At 37.4% G+C, this 23,341-nt stretch overlaps 1 protein-coding gene across 3 annotated transcripts in view; it reads right to left on the bottom strand.

The window, feature by feature from the left end:
• Window positions 1-23,341, bottom strand: part of DCP2 (decapping mRNA 2) — a 65,350-nt gene that overhangs the window by 27,413 nt on the left and 14,596 nt on the right. For all 3 annotated transcript variants that reach the window (XM_010589854.3, XM_023548145.2, XM_064275052.1), the window contains 6 exons: window positions 15,972-16,099; window positions 15,444-15,542; window positions 3,286-3,438; window positions 3,052-3,164; window positions 2,850-2,957; window positions 668-803 (listed from right to left, as the gene is read on the bottom strand). In XM_010589854.3, coding sequence (XP_010588156.1) covers window positions 668-803; window positions 2,850-2,957; window positions 3,052-3,164; window positions 3,286-3,438; window positions 15,444-15,542; window positions 15,972-16,099 — 737 coding nt within the window. The remainder of the gene's footprint in view (window positions 1-667; window positions 804-2,849; window positions 2,958-3,051; window positions 3,165-3,285; window positions 3,439-15,443; window positions 15,543-15,971; window positions 16,100-23,341) is intronic.

Here is a 23,341-nt window from a genome sequence, read left to right as displayed (position 1 = left end):
TTCAAGTTTCTCCACATCCTTACTAATACTTGATATTATCTGTGTATTTTATTTTAGCCTTTCTATTGCCTGTGAGGAAACCCTGGTGGCGTAGTGGTTAAGTGCTATAGCTGCTAACCAAGAGGTCAGCAGTTCGAATCCGCCAGGCGCTCCTTGGAAACTCTATGGTGCAGTTCTACTCTGTCCCATAGGGTCGCTATGAGTCAGAACCGACTCGACGGCAGTGGGTTTGGTTTTTTGGTTATTGTGTGTCACTCTTCCTTTTTACTTTTTCTTCTTTTAAAAAGTATACTGAAAAAAGCAGAATGAAAGTGAAATTTTACAATACGCTGTTACTTTTTTCCCCCAACAAAAGCCAATACATCTTATATCTGGAAGATATTTTCCTTATGATTTTTGTTTGTTTTTAAATAAATCTTCCACTGGCAGCACATGTATACCAAAGCCAGAAGTTAGTCCCTATGATTTTCTACATCGGATTCATATGCAAACTGTAAAGGAACTTCAGCGTGCTTTAAATCACAAGTAAGAACACAGGAGCCTTTGATTAACAATTCAGAACTCTATAAACTATTAATTTGCTTACAGAGCTAAAGATACGGGAATTCCTCAATTCATTTGCCAAACGATCTCACGGTCTGAAATTTTTCAAACGTACACTACTCACCTTGGCTTTTAAGAGGTCAGACGTTTCAGAATGATTATTATATGGCTTTTGTTGCAGTGGCTGCCTGTGCTTTACCCACTGGTCGCCAGGAGAACCCTCAGGAAATAACTGCTGGCTGTGGCGGAATTTGGTTCGACTGTACAAAGATACAAAATATAAAAATTCAGACGAAGAAAAATTTTGCTTGTATTTCTTCTAACACCTTGATAGTTTATCTTACCTATTTACATGTCTGAATTCCTTACTTATTGTCTGTTCCCTCCCACGGGAATGTAAGTGCCATGAGGGGCAGGGATTCTTGTCTCTGTCTACTGCTTTATCACTCACACCTAAAAAAGAGCCTGGTATTCAATTAATATTTGTTGACTGAATTAATAACCTGTTTTTAAAATCCCTATTGGCTTTATTAAATTATCCATACCACCTCCTACCTATAAGTGATCATTCTTCAAATCTGAAGAAAATGATTTAAAAAAAAATTTTTTTTGAAACAAACGTAGGTGGATTTTCCTTCTTAATGGGACAACACACATTCATATTAGGAAGTTTAAAATATGAGATCTGATCCTACACAGGTCAGTTATGGACCTCAGCCACACAGGAAGAAGATCTGAGAAATTATACTGTATTCTAAAGCAAAAAATTAAAGGTCCCAAGACAACGGGATAAGAAAATTAAATAAAGACCCAGTCTAAAGTTCTTATGCAAAGGAGTCAGGGTCTAAAAGGTTGTACTCATGCAGTACTTTGTAATATAAGGTAAGAAATCTCATTAGGTAGTACCACTTACATGTATAATACAGCCCAGACTCACTGATTCCAAAAACCACATTATAGTAAGACTCTTTCAGAACAGCGCATTTGAGTTCTTCCCCTTTCCTATTGAAAAAGTTGTAATAAAATTGTTCTCAACCTTTTCTTTAGACAAAATTCAGATGTTACCTCTAACACATCATCACAGATATTAGCCTATAAGCTCAAAACAAAAACAAGAAACTACCACCCTACATAAGAAAGTGGAAATTTAGTTAGAGAGGTTGCTCCATTATCTCTTCACTCCACCCACCAAGACCAAAAACTCTAGGAATCATACCACACGTAAAAAAACACACACCCACACTGAGAAAATTCAAAAGAGCAACTTTCTGTGAACCCATTATTACAGGCAAAGTTCTAGCAAGCTTATTAAAAATATATATTCTAATTTAACAAAGTTACTTCTCCAGCCTACTCTATAATTGTGATTTGGATACAATTAAGTTCCAATCAGGAAAATGTTCTTTCAGGTTCACGTCCATGTAATAGTCACTATGATGCAGACACATGGTCAGTGGTGGCTGAGCAGCAAACTTCTCCCCTTCCACGTAGGAGACCCAGATTTGCTTCTTAGCCAACAGACCTCATGCAGCCACCACCGGTCTGTCAGTGGAGGTTTGCATGCTGCTATGATGCTGAACAGGTTTCAGCAGAGTCTGCAGACTAAGACGAAGTAGGAAGAGAGGCCTGGCAATTTACTTCCAAAAATCAGCCAATGAAAACCCTACGGATCACAATGTTTCAACCCACAACCCATCACTGGGATGCACAGGACCAGGCTGCATTCCATTCTGTTGTGCATGGGGTCACCATGAGTCAGGGGCCAACTCGATAGCAGCTAACCACAAAAATAATGCACACTCTATGCTAAGGAAAGAAAGAAAAAAAAACAATCCAAAGTCTTCAGAGGTCTATCATTATGACTTTGAAAAATTACATTTTGGCACTCTTCATCTCTTCTATATAAAATCAGAGTTCAATATATCCACATTCACTCCTCCATACGAATTCAGTTCTCTCTCAAATAGAATATTAAATATTAAGAATATTAAAACAAAAAAAACTACACACATACATCCACAGATGACATTTTTCTTCTCTTTTTTCTAATTTTCAACCTATCCATCTAAAAAACTAGTACCCTCTTGAGTATACTATTTTAAAATCTGCCTGAAGCTCTTTTGCACTCCAATTAACCTTTTTTATTTCATCAAAATCCTTAAGAAAAAAAAAATTCTATTATCTGTTAGACTAGTAACAAAATAGTAGCTATACAAGGAATAATACACCTCTGCAAACTTTAAAAGCAAAATGCTATTGTATTAAAATCTACCAGCAACTCAGAACCTATGAATATTTTTCTTTACCTTAATTTTTCCACAGTGGGTTTGGCTGGTGTGCTGCCAGCTGAGGAAAATCCATTGTCACTATCTGAGGAATCTCCAAATCTTCGAGAAAGCCAATCTCTTAATGGTCTAGAAACAAGGATTTATTTTTAAAACTTGGCTATATAAAGAAATTAATTATCAAAATCATGGTTAGTTTGTATTACAACAAATACGAACATACCTGATAAATGGAATGGCCATAAAAAATTTGTTAGGTGCCAAACCAAGTTTGGATTTTGGGGTCATATCATTTCTATGACAGGGCAATTTCTCAATCGAGAACCACTCAATATTCTGAAATACAGAAGAAAAAATTTAGTTAGTTATTATTACGGAGTTTCTAAGAACAATTGCCTACTTCATTCTTTTGGGATACTGTCCAGCAAACCTGCAAATAGTTTTAATTGTTACATACCCGAATTTCTCTTCTAGTTTTCGGGTTGAATTTTGTGTCTTTTGGAACTCCTGGGATGATGTACAAACGAGCAAGCTGGTCATTGATCCGAAGTTCAATGTAATCATCCTTACAAATATAGTCTTTGATATCAAAACCAGTTTCTTCAAAGACCTAGAAATAACGAATTTGGATTCAGATTTTTAACTTCAGCTGTTGGACTCCAGTTCACTAAACTTGATTTCAAAGGCAACAATTCAGAAACATCCAGGCAATTAAAGGCATACAAAGACTAAGCAGGGAGTCAGAAGATTCCAGGTTCTAGTTCTAGCTGTCTCATTACCTAACTGGCTGACTATGGAAAAGCCTGTTTACGTAACTGGACTTAAGTTTCTTCATCTACTAAATGAAGGCAGATGTTGGAACACATGAGTGTTTCTCAATCTGAGGGAAGTAAACCACTCAGGACCATGTATGGATTTACTTCAGAGTCCATGAATCTATACATATACTAAGCTGTACACTAAAAAATGACCTGCACATACGTAACTATTTTTCAACCCTGTGAACACTGGATTGTTACGGACAGATTCTAAAAGTACAGCTATAACCACATTTGTGTAGGTGTGTTTGGGTGAGGGGGGAGGGGGGTTGTAAACGCAAAAGAAATAAAAACTACTGGACTAGATTAAAACTGCCCTCCCTTGGCAGTGCCTCAGTGGGGTGGCAGGGGAGAGGATTGTGTGAGGAAGAGGAGAGACTAGGAAAATAGCAATGTAAGGAATTAACATGGTAACAAACCCTCACCTTCCCCTTCAATAAGAGAAACCTTGCCTAATCTGATTAGCATACTCGGCTTCTGTTTAAAACTGAAAACCACTAGTCCAAAGGACTAACGGACCACAACTACCACAGCATCCACCAGACTGAGTCCAGTACAACTAGATCACATCCAGCTACCACCAGCCAACTGCTCTGACATGGATCACAATAGAGGGTCCCGGACAGAGCAGGAGAAAAATGTAGTACAAAACTCAAACTCACAAATACCAGACTTACTGGTCTGACAGAGACTGGAGAAACCCCGAGAATACTGCCCCTGGACACCCTTAAAACTCAGCATTGAAGTCACTCCTGAAACTCACCCTTCAGCCAAAGATTACACAGGCCTATAAACCATTCAATAACACACATAGTTCAACCATGTATATGAGACTAAACAGGCATGCCAGCCCAAAAGCAAAGACGAGAAGGCAGGAAGGGACAGGAAAACTGGATGAATGGAAATGGAAACCCAAGGTCGAGAAAGGAAGAGTGTTAACACATTGCAGGATTGGCAACCAATGTCACACAAAACAATCTGTGTATTAATTGTTTAATGAGAAACTAATATGCTCTGTAAACTTTCACCTAAAGCACAATAAAGAAGATGAACTTAAAAACCATCCATCTCTTCTAGCTTTAAAATTTTCCTTCTAGTAACATTCTTTTTTTTTAATTTATTTTGTTGTTGTTGTTAAGAATATACACAGCAAAACATATACCATCAACAGTTTCTACATGTACAATTTAGTGACACCGATTACATGCTTCAAGCTGTGCAACCATTCTCACCCTCTATTTCTGAGTTGTTCCTCCTCCATTAAAATAAACTCACTGCCCCCTAAGGTTTCTATCTAATCTTTCAGTGCTGTTATCATTTTTAAACCATTTAGACAGTTTTTAAAAGAGCACAATGCTCAAACCAAACCCACTGCCACCAGCTCCATTCCAACTCACAGCGACCCCATCGAGTTTCCAAGCCTGTAAATCTCTACAGAAGCAGAATTTCACATCTTTCTCCTGCGGAGCCACTGGTGGTTTTGAACTGCCGACCTTTCAGTTAGCAGTCCATCACTTCAACCACTGAGTCACCAAGGATCCTTACAATACTCAAGGCAAACCTTTTTCACTACTGTTTGGTTTTAAGATGATTTCAAGGTATATTTTTGGTTTAAGATTTAAAGATGATCTCAGGGCAACAGTTTTAGGGGTTCGTTTACCCTTTATGGCTCCAGAAAGTCAAAAGTTCATGAGAATTTGAAATTCTGTTCTCCATTTCCCCTCCTTTTGACTAGAGTTCTATGGAATCTTTGATCAAAATGTTCAGTAACAGTAGTGAGCCACTATCCAGTTCTTCTGGACTCATGGCAAAGTAGGCAATTGTTCATGGAGGCAATTAGCCACACATTCCATATCCTCCTCCAATTCCTGACTCTCCTTCCTCTGTTGCCCCAGGTGAATAGAGGCCAATTTTTGTGCCTTGGATGGCTGCCTGCAAGCTGTTAAGACCCCAGGCACTACACAACAAACTACCGGGTAGAACAGACACAATAAACGTGTTATTAGGCCAATCAACTGGGATGTCCCATGAAACCATGACCCTAAACCTCCAAACCAAGGAACCAAATTCCATGAGGTGTTTGTACATAAGTAGCCTAAGTAGTTTTTTTTTTTTTGTCATTGTTATAAATATATCTATCACACAACTTTTGTGAATTCAACTTTTTACAAGTGGAGAACTTATTGACATCAATTACAATAACTGGCTGTACAATCCTACCATTAATCAATGCAATTTTTCTATCAATGTTAACCCCCCGCTTCCCCCTCCCTCCCATCTATGGTAACCACTAATAAACTTTGGTTTCTTATACATTTGTTTTTTTTTTTTTTTAATTGAACTTTAGGTGAAGGCTTACAGAACAAACTAGTTTCTCATCAAACAGTACGCACATTGTTGTATGACACTGGTTAACAACCCCATGTGTCAACACTTTTCCTTCTCAACCCTGGGTTCCCTGTTACCAGCTGTCCTGTTCCCTCCTACTTTTCAGTCCTTGCCCCAAGGCTGGTACGCCCCTTTAGTCTTGTTTTGTTTCATTCTTTGGCTGAAGGGTGAACCTCAGGAGTGGCCTCATTACTGAGCTGAAAGGGTGTCCGGGGGCCATACTCTCAGGGTCTCTCCAGTCTCTGTCAGGCCAGAAAGTTTGATCTTTCTTTTTGAGTTGGAACTTCATTCTACATTTTTCTCCAGCTCTGTCTGGGACCCTCTATTGTGATCCCTGTCAGAGTAGTCAGTGGTAGCCAGGCACTATCTAATTGTACTGGACTCGGTCTGGTGGAGGCTGTGGTACATGTGGTCCATTAGTCCTCTGGACTAATCTTTCCCTATGTCTTTAGTTTCCTTCATTCTTCCTTGTTCCTGATGCGGTGAGACCAATGGAGTATCCTAGATGGCTACTCACAGGCTTTTAAGACCCCAGACAGTACTCACCAAAGTGGAATGTAGAACATATTCTTTATATACTCTGTATGCCAAATGAGCTGGAGGTTCCCTGAAACCATGGTCCCCAAAGCCCTCAGCCCAGCAATTCAGTCCCTCAGGTCCACATGTCTATGGCACTACCATGGGCTTGCCTTGTATCGCTTCTGCTGGCTTCTCCAGTATTGTGTACTGTCCTGCCCTTCACCAAATTACCACTTATCTATTGTCTATTAAGTGTTTTCCCATCTCCACCTCTCCCCCCTCGATAACCATCAAATACTGTTTCTTTTTGTATGCAAATCTTTTCATGAGTTTTTACAGTAGTGGTCTCATACAATATTTGTCCTTTTGTGACTGACTTATTTCACTCAGCATAACGTCCTCCAGGTGCATCCATATTATGAGATGCTTCACAGAAATAAATGAAATAGAGAACAGTAAAACCATAGAAAAGAATCAACAAAACCGAAAGTTGGTTCACTGAAAGGATCAAAATTGACAAACCACTGGCCAAACTGACAAAAGAAAAACAGGAGAGAACGCAAGTAACTCAAATAAGGAATGAAATGGGGAACATTACAACAGTCTCAACTGAAATAAAAAGAATCCTAACAGAGAATTATGAAAAACTACATTCCAACAAATTTGAAAAGCTAGATGAAATGGACAAATTTCTAGAGACACACAACCTACCCAAACTAACACAAAATGATGCTGAAAATCTGAACAGACCCATAACAAGAAAAGAGACTGACAAGGTAATAAAAAAACACTCCCAGCAAAAAAAAGCCCTGGCCCAGCTGGCTTTACTGGAGAATTCTACCAAAATTTCAAAGAAGAGCTTACACCAGTACTACTCAAACTATTTCAAAACATAGATAAGGAAGCGATACTTCCGAATTCATTCTATGAAGCCAGCATAAAGCTGATACCAAAACTAGGCAAAGATACCACAAAAAAAGAAAATTATAGACCAATATCTCTCATGAATATAGATGCAAAAATTCTCAAAATTCTAGCCAAAAGAAATCAGCATCATATCAAAAAAAAAAAATAATACACTACATTTGCCTTTTCTTATCTTTTTACATAAGCATAGTCATACAATATTTGTCATTTTGCGATTGGCTTATTTCACTCAGCATAATGCCTTCCAGCTCCATCCATACTGTAGCATGTATCGAGACTTCATTTTTCTACTGGCTAAGTAATACCCTATTGTATGTATGTACTGTATTTTGTTTACCCATTCACTTTCTGATGGGCAGTTGTTTCCACCTTTTGGCTATTGTGAATAGTGCTGCAGTGAACACTGATGTACACATTTCTTTTAGAGTCTCTGCTTTCAAGACTTTCGGGTATATACCTAGAAGTGGAATTGGTGGGTCATATGGTAGTCCTAATTTTTAGTTTTTTGAGGAAGCGCCACTGTTTTCCACAGCAGCTGTACCATTTTGCACTCCCACTAGCAATGGATAAAGGGTCCAATTTCCCCATACCCTCACCAACACTTGCTATTTTTTTTTTATTATTATTATTAGTTTTATTTTTATCTTAGCCATCCCAGTGGGAGTGAAATGGTAGATTGTCATGATTTTGAACTGTATCTCTCTGATGGTTAATGAGGCTGAGCATCTTTTCATGTATTTGGTGGCCATTTGAATGTCCTCTTTGCTGAAATGTCTATTCAAGTCCTTTGCCCATTTTATGATTGGGTTGTCTTTTTGTTAAGTTGTCAAAAGTTTTATACATATATATATACACACACACACATACATATATATATATATATTTTTTTGGGTTATTACATCCTTATCAGGTATATGGTTTTTGAAGATATTCTCCCAGTTGGTAGCTTGTCTTTTCACGTTTTTGGTTAAGTCTTTTAATGAACCAAAGTTTTTCATTTTTATGAGGTCTCATTTATTTATTTTGTCTGAGAAATGCCGAGCGTGTTCTTTCCTTTTGGTTTTCTAAATCCAGGGCCTTTGCACATGTCATTATAATACTTTACTTTATCTTCTCAAGCCACCCTTTGAAATCTTTTGTTCAGCTCTTTTACATCATCATTTCTTCCATTTGCTTTAGCTGCTCTACTTTCAAAAGCAAGTTTCAGAGTCTCTTCTGACATCCATTTTGGTCCTTTTTCTTTCCCATCTTTTTAATGACCCTTTGCTTTCTTCATATATGATATCTTTGATGTCATCCCACAACTCGTCTGGTCTTTGGCCATTAGTGTTCAGTGTGTCAAATCTATTCTTGAGATGCTCTCTAAATTGAGGTGGGATATACCCAAGGTCATATTTTGGCTCTTGTTAACTTGTTCTAATTTTCTTCAGCTTCAGCTTGAACTTGCATCTGAGTAATTGATGGTCTGTTCTGCAGTTGGCCCCTGGCCTTGTTCTGACTGATGATACTAAGCTTCTCCATCACTTCTTTCCGGAGATGTGAACAATTTGATTCCTATGCATTCCATCCGGTGAGGTCCACGTGTACAGTTGTTATGTTACTGAAAAATGTATTTGTGATAAGTCATTGGTCTTGCAATATTATATCATGTGATTTCCAGCATCACTTCTATCACCAAGGCCATATCTTCCAACTAGTGATGCTTCTTCGTGTCCAGCTTTTGCATTTCAATCACCAGTAATTATCAATGAGACTTGATTGCATGTTTGATCAATTTCAAACTGCAGAAGTTGGTAAAAATCTTCAATTTTTTCACCTTTGGCATTAGTGGTTGGTGAGTAAATTTGAGTAACAGTCGTATTAACTGGTCTGCCTTTAGGCATATGGGTATTATCCTATCACCGACAGCACTGTACTTCAGGATAGATCTTGTAATATTCTTTTTGAGGATGAATGCAACACCATTCCTCTTTGTCATTCCTGGTAAAGTAGACCATATGACTGTCCAATTCAAAATGGCCAATTCCAGTCCATTTCCGCTCATCAATACCTAAGATATTTATCCTTATGCATTCCATTTCCATTAAGATTAATGCACCTTATGTACTTATGCTTCAACAAAAAAATTTCAGAAATAGATTACATAAGGGTCTTACTTCTACTTTTACAGTTACTCTCTTTAGCTCTCTTCTTTGAATAATACTTTATAATCAGAAATAAAAGTCCTCATTAAGATGTATATAATCATAGAAACTACGCCAAAAGTAAATTGTGTAATCTAAGTTTCTGGTGGGCAGAATCTATTATCTTTGTGTTACAAATAGTACCTAACGGAATAAACGGTTAATAAAATAAATATTGAATAAAGACTGAAGAACTGTTTACTATTAATTAAGCAAAAACAGAAAACATACACATATACATGTATCAAGTGTAATAAGGCAAATATGTTAAAATGTTAACTGGTCAATCTGGGTACAGAAGTCTTTGTATTATTCTTACTATTTTTCTCTATACTTCCAATTATTTCAATACTAATACAACTTTTTAAAGAGTCTTACATAACTAATATATATATATATATATATTTTTTTTTAATGTATTCACTCAAACATACACCGAGCACTTAACAAGGAACAGGTACTATCCTAGGCAATAGATTCAGAAATGAATAAAGCAGTCACTAATCTTTAAGAAGCTCAGCCTAAAGAGGAAAAAGTAATTGTAATATGATATCCTACATTCTAAGCAGTAGGTGGGTGCTATGAGAGTAGAGTGAAGGTGCCTACCTCAGCCTGGGTTAGAAGTGTTTGTATGTTGAGGTGCAGCACCTTATGAAGGATGTCACAGGCATTATCCTATTCTGCTGTTTACACTTCACCTAGTACTCGAACCATAAATAGTTTTCCATCTAAATAAGAAAAGTATTCCATTTAAATATCTGGAAATGGCTACAACCGAGGAATTATATGGAAGGAAGCAGTACAATGTAGGGCAAAATCAAACAGGCCAACAATACTAGCACAGGCAGATTCAAACACCCTACAACCAAACTTGGAACAAATGTAATTAAAAGCAACAGGAACATAACCTCATTCTTAGAAGATCTATCTAAAGATAGATCTGCCTCTAAAATTAGGTATTCACTCTCATTAAATACTTACCAGGGAGAAGTTTCAATAGCTCACTTACATGTTCGGACACCAAGGACAGAAATCATAATATCACATGTTGTGTGAACCAAATCCATTCCTTTAATACACTGTTAATTCTTCTGTCATACGGAACAGCATTAACTTCACAAACAATCGCAGATAAAAATTCCCACTGAAGATAAAAAAAATGTGCTACCCAAGTGTCTGAGGTCTTAAAATCTTGTGAGCTGCCATCTAAGATACTCCACTGGTCCCACCCTGTCTGGGGCAACGGAGAATGAGGAAAACCAAAGACACAAGGGAAAGATTAGTCCAAAGGACTAATGGGTCACAACTACCACAGCCTCTACCACAATGAGTCCAGCACAACTAGATGGTACCTGGCTACCATCACTGACTGCTCTGACAGGGATCATAATAGAAGGCCACAGACAGAGGTGGAGAAAAATGTAGAACAAAACTCTAACTCACAAAAAAAGACCAGGCTTACTAGTCTAATGGAGACTGGAAAAACCCAAGACTGTGGCCCCAAACACCCTTTTAACTCAGTACTGAAGTCACTCCTGAGGTTCACCCTTCAACCAAAGTTTAGACAGGCCCATAAACAAAACAAGACTAAAGGAGCACACTAGCCTAGGAGCGAGGACACGAAGGCAGGAGGGGAGAGGAAAGCTGGTAACAGGGAACCCAAGGTCGACAAGGGGAGAGTGTTAACATGTCATGGGGTATTAATCACTTAATGAGAAATTAATTTGCTCTGTAAACCTTCATCTAAAACACAATTTAAAGAAAAGAGGAAGACCGTTAACAAGATAGATTGACAAAAAAACAAAAAAAAGTGCTCCCCAAAGAGCACCAGCATAGACAAACAATAAAATCCTTTGACTATAATCTACATCCTAAAAGTCCGCAGGAAGAGGAAGACTGAATCAACTAATAGTGCCTTTGTCCAAATTTTATCAAGATTAATCATAAGTGTATATCAGTCAGCTTCATTCCTATAATACATTGTTTTGCCAAATAATAAGCAATAATATGAAACCTCGAACCCAGGGATGAATTGCCAAGACAGTGCTCTACACTGCAAAATCCCTATCATACATGATTTACCAAATGACAATAAGGTTATACTAACACATGCTTAGAGTTCTCGTGGCTCAGTGGTTAAGCGCTCACCTGCTAACCAAAAGAAGAGCAGTTCAAATTTACTTCCTACTCCTTGGAAACCCCATGGGGCAGTTCCACTCTATCCTACAGGGTCACTATGAATCAGAATTGACTCAACGGCAACGGGTTTGGCTTTGCTTTTAACAATACCTAGAAAACATTTTTTACATCCCTGTCCAAAATCTACTTCACTGAATAATATTATCCATTAATAATTAAGTTTTAACAAAGGTGAAACAAAAGGTCAAAAAGACTGGAAATTACTGCAGTTAAGATGGCCCTTATACCTTGTCCCTGAGAAGCCTGCTTGCTTGCACTGCTTCTTTTGGCTAAGCCCACATACAAAGGATGAGTCGAATTCTGCTAGTACTTAACAAAAACACCTCTGGATTGCCATGTTTAGTGAAACTATAACATTAATGTAACTCTGAGGATGCTATAATGAACAAAAACGTTAGCCACTTTAAATAAGAGAAAAACGCCCACGGGTAAGGTAAAACTACATAACTTAAAAGCAAAGGAAAAGAAAATGTTCAAGTCATCAGCCTAAGTCTAATTGGCAGCTAAAAAATTAAAACAATACCTCTCCTCATATGTCAATACAGTGAAAATTAAAAGGAACAGTAAGGTATTAACACAAAAGAATGGAATAAGTCTTTTTTTCCCCTCCAACTAGCCTTAATACTAGTTGTTTTCCCCATTCTCAGGCAGTGCCGTTTCTATCGTACTGCAGTACCACCAAGTGGCAGAAAGATGTATTGCAATTCTAGGATCACTAGTTCAGTACTTCATCATCATCACTCAAAAATAGCAACATTTCATCTTAAACCCAAAGCTTTTCTCTTTTTTGACACAGAAATTTAAAATCAGAAAAAGAAGTCAAAAGACTTGCTTTTAAAGATTTTGATCCCAAAATCTATATAAATGAAAGCCGAGACTTTCCTGCAAAATTCCTTTATCATCTAAAAAGATGCTATTTAGAATAAAAAGTTTTTGCAATTCGGATTAATTCTTATTATGAAAGGAATAATCTAAGAATGCCTGTTTTACCTTCAGGGCAAAACAAAAACTCTAAAACGGGGAAAAAATCACAATGATCGAATGTTAGTTAAAAAATATACTTAAAAATCACAGATTTCTTCTGTTTCCATGTGTATGTGTGTGCACGCGTACACGGAGAAATACACGTATATTCACAAATATTTCTTGGGTGCCTCTATTTAGCGATTAAGAACATGAACTCCAGAGCCATACTACCAGGGTTTGCATCCCTAATTCTGCTAACTACGAGACCTCACACATGTCACTAAACTGACCTATCAGATGGAGTTAACAATCTCATAGAGTTGCTGTTAGAACTAAAAGTGGTGGGGATTCAGCAGCAGACAAAACATATTACAATCTCTGTTTTCAAGGTGCCTACAATGTAGTGTGAGGAGTCCCTAGGCTGTAACTTTTGAGGTTCAAGTCCACCCAGAGGTACCTCGAAAGAATGGCCTGGTGATCTACTTCCCAAAAATCAGCCATTGAAAACCCTATGGAACACAGTTCAACTCTGACACACAGGAGTCAGAATCAAACTCTATAGCAACTGGTGGCTTTATAATGTAGTGGCAAAGAGAGGCAATAGGCAATAAGTAAAACACGTCGCACGTTAGCTGATACAGTGCACTACGGAAAAAAAAAAAGACATGCTGATTGAATTAGTAATTACCTGTATTCACATGTTGTTGTTCTTATATGCCACCGAGTCGGTTCCAGCTCTTAGTGACCCTACAGGACAGAGTAGAAATGCCCCCCTAGGGTTTCCAAAGAGCAACTGATCGATTCGAACTGCTGACCTTTTGATTAGCAGCCAAGTTCTTAACCATTGAACCACCAGGGGTCTATATTCACATATTAATATCAAAAGTAAATACCATTTGACATAGAATGAAATATAATGTTTAGAATGTAATTTATACTTTTTCTTTCTCAATTTTGTAACTGCTTAGATCATTTTTGGGGCGGCACAGTGCAAACAACTGACTTTATGGCTAGACCCAAATGCTAATCCTGACCTTCAACAAGTCACTTAATTCCCAGAGCCTGTTTTTTAAAACTATAAATTGAAAATCAATACTTCTATTTCTACAGGCTTATTAGGCAAATTAAATGAGATAATATAAAGTATGATGAGAAAAAGATATTATAGTTCCAAAATGTCTCTCCAAAAGACACTAATTAATTACGATGAACAAAAAAGTTGCTTTCCAGTAGAGAAACCCAGCAGGTATATCCCTCCTTAACCAAGTAATGAAAATTATCAACAGTAATGAGACATAGTGACATCATATGTCTCCTCATGATGCACTTTGAATGGTACATTTCTGTCGTATTCTTCCAAAAATGCATAACTTAAATTTATGGATGAGGAAATTTAAGATAAGCCCAAATTGAGGGACAGTGTACAAAATAAGTGTCCAGTACTCTTCAAATCAGAAAAGAGAGGTCTCGAATCAATGGCCTCGACTTCTACCTTAAGAAACCAGATGAAGAACAAATTAAACCCAAATAAGCAAAAGAAAAGAAATAAAAGATCAGTGTGGAAATCAATGAAATATGAAGAAGAAAAAAACAGAGAAAAATCTATGAAACTAGAAGTTTGTTCTTTTAGAAGGTAAATGAAATTGATAAAAATTTAGACTCTTTAGAGAGAAGACACAAATTACCAGTCTCAGGAAAGATGCCACAGATTAGACAGATACTAAGAGGAGGAGGGAATATTATGAACTTTATGCCAACAAATTTGATAACTTTATGATGAAATGGATATATTCTCTGAAGGACACAAACCAAAGTGTACCCAAGAAGAAACAGATAATCTATATGGTACTATATCTATTTAAACATCTTTAATTTTTTATTTAAAAACCTTCCCACAAAGAAAACTCCAGGCCCAGATGGATTCACTGGTGAATTGTACCAAACATTTAAGGAAAAAACAGTAACAATTCTACACAAACTCTTCCAGAAATTGATAAGAAGGAACACTTCCCAACTCATCCTACGAGGGCAACATTACCCTAATACCAAAACCAGAAACATTTTAGCTAACGGCATATCTAATGGTAAAAGACTATAAAAACTTTCCCCCTAAGATCTGGAACAAGGCAAGGATATTCACTCTCACCACTTCTATTCAACATGGTACTGGTGGATCTAGCCAGTACGGTAAGGCAAGAAAAAGAGATAAAACCACCCAGATGAAAAGGGAAGGTGTAAAACTGTCCTGATTCACAAACACGATCATCTATGTAGAAAATCCACTGGAATCTACAAAAACACTACTAGAAATAAGTGACTTCAGCAAAGTTGCAAAATACAAAATCAATTCTAAACATAAAGATGGAAAAGATACCATCATAAAAAGACATACATATTAAAAAAAAAGAAAATGGATAGGGCAAGAAAAAATGAGGGAGATATGGAAAAGAGAACCAAGTTATAAAAACACATAAAAGGTAAGTTACTTCATCATGCAGTCAAGTTCTGGAAAAAGGGCTAGACTATCCACACATATAAGTCCATACGGCTTAAAAAAAACCACACTCAGATCGTAACAACCAAATGTTACACGGTTTCAGAGTGCGGGAGCTTACCTCTCTAGCAGCACAATCATGAGGAGCTTCTTCTTTATTTACTTTTCCTTTCGGAAATCCCCAGCCCGATTTTGCTAGATATCCCTGAACCAGTAGTACCTACAAAAAAGCAGAGATAAAACTAAAACTTGCCCTCCTTTCCCAGGCTCCTTTCTAAATTAAAGGTGTTTTTTTCCTTACTTAAAGTAACTTATGACCAATAATTTTATACAGTAGTTGGTTTAAGTATCTTCTATGAGTCAATATATGTGCTACCATTAGTGTGAGGGAAGGTATTCTGCACATTTTAAAAATATTTCTTCCAAAATGAAATGACATTTCCTTGCACTAAGTCACACTGCAAACCAAGAATAAAATTCCAAGACCCAGAAAACAGACAAGCTAAACATGTTAAGAATTCGGCCTTTTAGCACTAAAACCTCAGTATATTTTCAAACCGCAGTTCAAAAAAAATGCATTTGTTACTAAGATAAAAATTAATAGCTGACTACCATTTCACAAAAAAATCCTTTATGTTATTTCACTCACATTTTCAAGTGTCTCATCAAGAATAATCGCACCATATGTTGGTACTCCCATTTTATACTCTTTCCATTCATCCAAAACTTTTTCCACATCTTCACCTTGAGGCAGCAAAAATGGACAATGACTGAAAAGTATAAGTAGTGTCAAGGAAGCTACTTTCTTCATTAACATAACGTGAGCACTTACAGAAAGAGATCCATCTAAATTAACTGTGTATTTTATATGAAATTATACAACTCATCACCAAGTTTTTTTCCACATTTGTTTTCTCTTGACCAAGATACTGTTAACTCATGCATTTAGCCTGGACACAAAGTTAAGAAAGTTTTGGGTACTCATTAGCCTTGGATCCCTAAGGTAACACAAATGAACTCTGAACCATGTGAACACAAGCACTTCTCATTATGGAAACCAAATTCATCATATCATGGAGTAAAGAACCACCGAAACTGGTAGCAAGAAAAAGAAGTACAGTACACCTATACTGGTGACAGGAAGAAATCATCGAAAGAACAAAAGAAGTTGTGAAACTGGTTAACTCTGGGAAGGAGAACTGGGGATAAAGTTCTATACTGTTTGAATTTCTTTACCATGTACATGTACTGCTTTTACAATTAAAAAATATTTTTAATGAAGATTTAGTAAGGATTAAGGAGAAAGGTAAATCTAAATATTAAGGAAAATACAGCCAGTTTCAAAAGAAATTGGGCACGCCCTCAAAATGAGGCAGTATGCCTTTTTTTTTTTTAAGAAAGGAAACACATTCTAAATCCTGAAACTCTTTGTGTACTTCAAGCTTCTAATACTCCACATTAGCAAACGCCTCATCACTGTAACACTATTATGGAAAGTGTGCGCAAAAATTGTAACGTATGATAGTGTTTCTCAAAGTATAATTTATGATGTTTCTTAAGTGTCCTCAAGTCCTCTATAAAAACTTCTATGTTTCGTGTTTTCATTTCAATGTTAACATAAAAACATGTAATATGGGCATATTTTCAATCATCTGGATGACCACCTGTATCAAGTACTGCCACTTGATTTCAGAAGCAGTAACAGCACTACTACTGTATTAATTGCTGTGGGCTATTAGAAACAAAAAGCAATCTAATATGCAATTGATGGGTTAGGGCCAAACAGGCTACAGAAAGAAAGGTTTCGTCACAGATGAAGCAGAGAAAGGTGGTAAGAAGAGCTGGTACTGTAAGCACATCAAACCCAAAACACCCTCAAAGGAGTCAACGTCATATTCACACTGTGATCAGGTCTAGTTTAAGCACAAACATTAAATTCATGCTATTCATCTGAATTGCATGAGTTCTACAATTTTCTATTTAAAAAACTTGTCTCGTATTTTATCATTTGTTTTTATAGTAATACTAAGAACTGAAAAGACCTGCAAATAGCCCCTTGAAAAAAAACCATCTATAACAACACTGCAGTTCAAACACAGGCATGACGTTAATCTGAATGTAATTATTCCATGCCTTCATATTGGGAGAAAGAAAGACACAAAGTGTGGATGCAACATTAACCATTCCCTGAAGCTGTTAAGGTTCTATGCAGGCTTGCAAAGATTCTGAAAGTATGTCCCAATAAAAGTCTGGCTTTAGATGTTTAATAAAAGCCCTTATGTGTTTTAAAGTCATTGCTAAGTATAAATTGTAAATAAATGAATAGTTTTCCATTAAAAAATTAACCACAGAGAAACTGATATAAAAAGACCCAGGAACAATGATAACTTCCAATTGTGCTTATCCAGTTTGTGTGTTTCGTCTCTCTTCCTTTTCCCTTCAGTGTTCCTAATTTCAAGGGGCATCAGTTTCACAAAGAGGTAAAACCTCCATCTGCTATCTTATTTTTCTACCCATTAGACAACTTCTTTAGAAAGAAAAAGATTTAGTGAGAAAAATTAAATCACCTGACTTAAGTTCGGAAACTTTTACAGACTTCATTTAGCTAGTCCTTTTCTACCAAAAGACCACAACAAAATAACTGAGTTGCCTGAATCAACTGAAGTTTAAGATATACTTGTAATTAACACTGAAAAGAACCCATTAAGTACCTGCCCAATTCCACACAATTAGCAAGTGACAAAACGAATCTTAGATGATATTAATTTCCCCACAGACAACTCTTCTACCCTCCTTCATATTTAACAGTACTTAATAGTATTTAAAGGAGCCCTGGTGGCGCAACGAGTACTCGGCTGCTAAACAGTTGGTAGCTCGAATCCATCAGTGGCTCCACAGGAGAATCCACTGCTATAACGATTACAGCCTAGGAATCCCTATAGGGTTGCTATGAGTCAGAAGGGGCTCCACAGCACACAGCAAAAAAAAAAAAAAAAAAAACCAAACCTGTTGCCCTCCAGTCAATTCCATCTCATAGCGACCCTACAGGACAGAGTAAAACTACCCCATACAGTTTACAAGGAGCACCTGGTGAATCTGAACTGCTGACCTTTTGGTTAGCAGCCGTAGCTCTTAACCACTAAGCCACCAGGGTCAGTACCTAAAATTCTTACATAATTTATTTAACCAGTCTAACACACGGGGTCTCCATGAGTAAGAATCAACTCAGTGGCAACTGGACTTTTTTGGGGGGGCTGGGGGGGATAGCAATTCAATTCAATCGCAGGAGTGGAAATTTTTTAAGCACAATTTTTATTTCATGGAATAATATATTCCACTAGAAAAAGCCTATAGCATGTACTGCATATTTGTTAACTACCCCTTCAAAATTTTGACTAAAATTCTTGACTACTATGACTTCCTTAACCCCCAAACCAAATTACTTTGACTCTTTAATCCGGACTACAGAGGCTTTAACAAGAAAACAGAAGGAAGGTTACTACCAGTTTACCAGTTGTCATAAGTCGATTCAGACTGATGGCGATCACATGTGTGGGGACTGGTTAATAAGAAAATTTAAGAATTTTAACCACATGTTCCTTGGATTACACATATTCTCTCATTTCTCCAACAATTCAGTGGTTTTGATACTCTCTTTGATCTCAAACATTTTTGTAAAAACATGAAAAATATGCTCTAGGTATATACATCTGGACAGTAATCACCATCCCAAATCCTACCATTATCTGAAGTGATACCATTTCTCTATGACAAACTCATCTCAAACTCTAGTCTCAATTCCTTGTCCTTCACATGCACTCCCACTTGAGGGACCACCTACCTACCACAGCAACACTCTAGACCTTGCCATTACTAGAACTATCCTGGCAATTTGATCAAAATAAAATATTCTGATCACAACCTTCTACAGCTTTCTTCACTACATCATTACCCTACATCAACCTTTGACTCTTCCTTTTCCCCTATTAGCACCATCCTGCTATTATTTTCTTCCATAAACTCCATGGCCCATCACTTTAATCTCTTAATAATATTCTCAACTCCTTTTCCTCATTGTCCTCTGAATACACACGCTAGCAAAACCCTGGGGCAAATTCAGAATACCCAAGTTGCTAAATGCTACTGAAGAAAAGTCGTCCCTAGGTGGTACAAATGGTTAAGTGTGGGACTACTAACCAAATGGTTGGCGGTTCAAACCTACCCAGAGGTGCCTGGGAAGTAAGACCTCGTGATCTGCTTCCAAAAGGTCTCAGCCTTGAAAACCCCATGAAGCAGTTCTACTCTGCACACGTGGGGTCATCCTGAGTTGGAATCAACTGGCCAACTAACTGAAGAAAAATCACAAGACTCTGGAACAGTTAGTAGATGACAGAGTTGGGATTCTGGGGAATCTGACTCCGTAACACATGCTATTAACTTTTACAGTATGCAGCCTCTCTACCCCAATACCCCCAAGGTATCACAAACTCAACTTGTCCATAACCAAGCCCACCATTTCCCCCACAGAAATTCTTCTCCTGTATTCTTCTATGAATGGGATAGCACACCTATCCACTCAACTGCACAAACCAGAAACCTGAGTACCAGCCTTGATTCTTCTACTTTTTCTCAGACATCCAAGTCATCACCAATTTTATCTCCCAAAAAGCTTTCAAATTTGACCTCTTCACTTTTTTTTTTCTTTTTTCAATTCACTTTTGCAACAAGTTTACATTGGCCCTCTCATAAATTACTGAAACAAGGCAGGTTCTCTAGTCCTGCCTTCCTCCAGTTCACTGCCCACACTATTCCAAAGTAGTCTTTTAAAACACCATTTTTGAGAGAAAAAAACCAAATGTAGCAAAATGTTAACAATGGGCAAATCCATATGAAGGATATTAGGGCAGTTCACTGTAATATTCCTTCAACTTTTCTGTAAATTTAAGTTTTTTTTCCAAAATAAAAACTTTAATTAAAAAGATAACCTCCTGTATGCCTCTGTTAAGGAGCCCTGGTGGGACAGTGGTTAAGTGTCTGGCTGCTAATCAATAGGTCAGCAGTCTGAAGCGGTCTGAACCCACCAGCCACTCAGCAGAATTAAGATGTGGCAGTCTGCTTCCGTAAAGATCACGGCCTTGAAACCCTACTCTGTCCTATAGGGTCTCTGTGATTCAGAATCAACTTGATGGCAATGGGTTTGTGTTTTTATTCCCCTACTGTTCTTATGGATAGTGTCTGAAGAACTATGGCCTACAAGACCCCTACTAACTTTAGCCCCCAACTAACTCTCCAGCATCATCTCCTCTCCTTCACCACTTACTCTACAAGTGAATCATATTTAACTTCTTTGACTCCCTTACACAGTTCTTAGCAATCACTTCTTCCAAAGAAGTCTTCTATCTAGCCCCCAAATCTGGGTTTGGTATTCCTCTTCTGTTCTCTACGATCCCTGTACTACCCTATCATAATTTACCATACACCATAGTAACTTCCTTTCCGTCTCTTCTTAGAGATGAAATATTATCCAGAACTCCAAAGTATGCAAAGTTGCACTGACAAAACCCTAAGTCTCTACAAAACACAGCAATACCAAAAGAATTAGAGATCCGGCTGTTTTAATTGTTTCTTTAGATAGATAACTGTTTAAAAGCAAAGTCTTCTATGTATTCTCCATAGAGTCCATCATTGAGTCTTTAACAAAGAGGGTACTCAAGATACTTCCATTCGCTTTGATTCCGCGTTCATTTCTACATATTTCATCAGTCAAAAAGCTTTGGTGATTTCATTTCTTCCTTTGTAATCTGTCTCCCATCAGTCTTTTCTTTGTTGTCCCTCTACTAGGGTTCAGGACCTTATTGCTCCATATCTCAAGTACTGTATTAGTCCAGGCTACATTCAATTTATCCTGCCAATTATTATTTTCTTGAATACCATTTTCAGATGATATGAGTAATATTCTTTACCCTTACTCAAAAACTTCCTATGGTTAACAGTTATCTAGAACAGTGTTTCGTCCATTTTCTGCAGAGCCCTAGGAAGTCTTTATTTCAGCGGGCTCAAAGAAAGTGATTAGAAGCTGAGTGTGAGGGTATTTTAGGTCCTCACTGGGTTTGTTGGTACAATTCTATTTGAACATATGATCCATGGTTAAAAACAGAGATCTACAGAATAAAAAATCAAAGCACCTTGACTCAAGACTTAAAAACTCTCACAATTCCCACTTATGTATCTTCCCATTCACATCTCCTATTAAAAAAATTAGGGAGCTATAATAACCCTCTAAAAAAAATAATAACCCTCTACTCAATACAAACTAATTTACTTCACAAGATATCCCTTATAATTGCCAACTTTCCAATTCTCCTCAATTACTTCTCTTTACATATACCCCATCTCTGTTTAGAAAATCCTATATTCTCTGAAAAATATAGCTTTGCCTAAAATCTTTCCATCTTTTTCCAAATTCTAAAAACATTTAATATCAGGATCATTAGCTGTTCATCATTTTTACCTTTTCAACACAGCTTCTTTTAAAATCTTAAATATTCACGCAAATCTTTTACAATGAATAAATTGATATGCTTCTGTCTTATGGAAAAAAAAAGCCTTCTTGGAAGGCAATGACTTCTTTGTATTTGCCATAGAATCAAACATATTGCTTTAAGGTCATCTAAGACACAACTATGGGGTCTTTACTCAGCTGGTGCAAAACAGTAAGAGGGTAACCAAAAGCTGAGAGAAGAAACAAGTCTCCATGAGCCACAACCTCATCTACCCTAAGACCAGAAGAACTAGATGATGCCCAGCTACCACCACTGACTGTTCTGACCAGAGTCACAATAAGTGGTTCCAGATAGAATGGGGGGGAAATGTGGACCAGAACTCAAATTCTTATTTGAAACAGAAAAGCAAGACAAACTGGAACAGCAGAGAACAGAGGACTCTCTGAGACTATCGCCCTGCAATACTCTTTAAACCTAGAACTAAGCCTATTCCTTTATCACCCTTTAGCGAAATACACAGCGGCCAACAAAATAAAGGATATTACCCATAATATCAGTGTTCTACTTATAAGCCATCGGTATGAGAACTAAAGGTCAACAATTACTCTAAAGTAAAGATGGGAAGATAAGGGGGCAGGGAAACTAGAGTACTGGAAAAAGAACAAACAACACAAAGAGAATGTTGACACATTGTGATAAATGTAACTAATGTCCAGAACGGTTTGTGCTGAAACTGTCAAATGGAAACCTAACTTACTGTATATAAACTTCCATCAAAAACTCAGTAAAATTAAAAAAAAAAAAATTCCTGCTTTGAACATGTTGTCATTGTTGTATGCCATCGAGTCGATTCCAACTCATAATGACCCTATAGAACAGAGTAGAACTGTCCCCATAGGGCTTCCTAGGCTGTAAATCTTTACGGGAGCAGATCGCCAGGTCTTTTTTCCTGTGGAACCTCTGGTGGGTTCAAACCACCAACCTTTAGGTTAGCAGTCGAGTGCTTAATCATTGTGCCACTAGGGCTCCTTGCTTTGAACACAGAGAATTTAATAATTAAGAAATTTCTCTCCTAGAAAGATAACGGCTTAAGATTATCTGGCTAAACTCTTCAGACATGGATTGGACTGGACAATGGGTTGGAGAGGGATGCTGGGGAGGAGTGAGCTTCTTGGATGAGGTGGACACTTGAGACTATGTTGGCATCTCCTGCCTGGAGGGGAGATGAGAGGATGGAGGGGGTTAGAAGCTGGCGAAATGGACACAAAAAGAGAGAGTGGAGGGAGAGAGTGGGCTGTCTCATTAGGGGGAGAGTAGTTGGGAGTGTGTAGCAAGGTGTATATGGGTTTTTGTGTGAGAGACTGACTTGATTTGTAAACTTTCACTTAAAGCACAATAAAAATCATTTAAAAAAAAAAAAAAGTTCTGGCTATATGCAACAAGAGAAAAGTGAAATACAGATCAGTCCTAGAAACAGGCTAGCTTTAATTACTTGATAAAAAAAGAAAACTATATT

This window comes from Loxodonta africana, chromosome 2 (genome assembly GCF_030014295.1).
Source record: "Loxodonta africana isolate mLoxAfr1 chromosome 2, mLoxAfr1.hap2, whole genome shotgun sequence".
NCBI lineage: Eukaryota > Metazoa > Chordata > Mammalia > Proboscidea > Elephantidae > Loxodonta > Loxodonta africana.
Note: the sequence above shows the minus strand (reverse complement) of the source record. Positions and strands in the feature narration are given on the sequence as shown.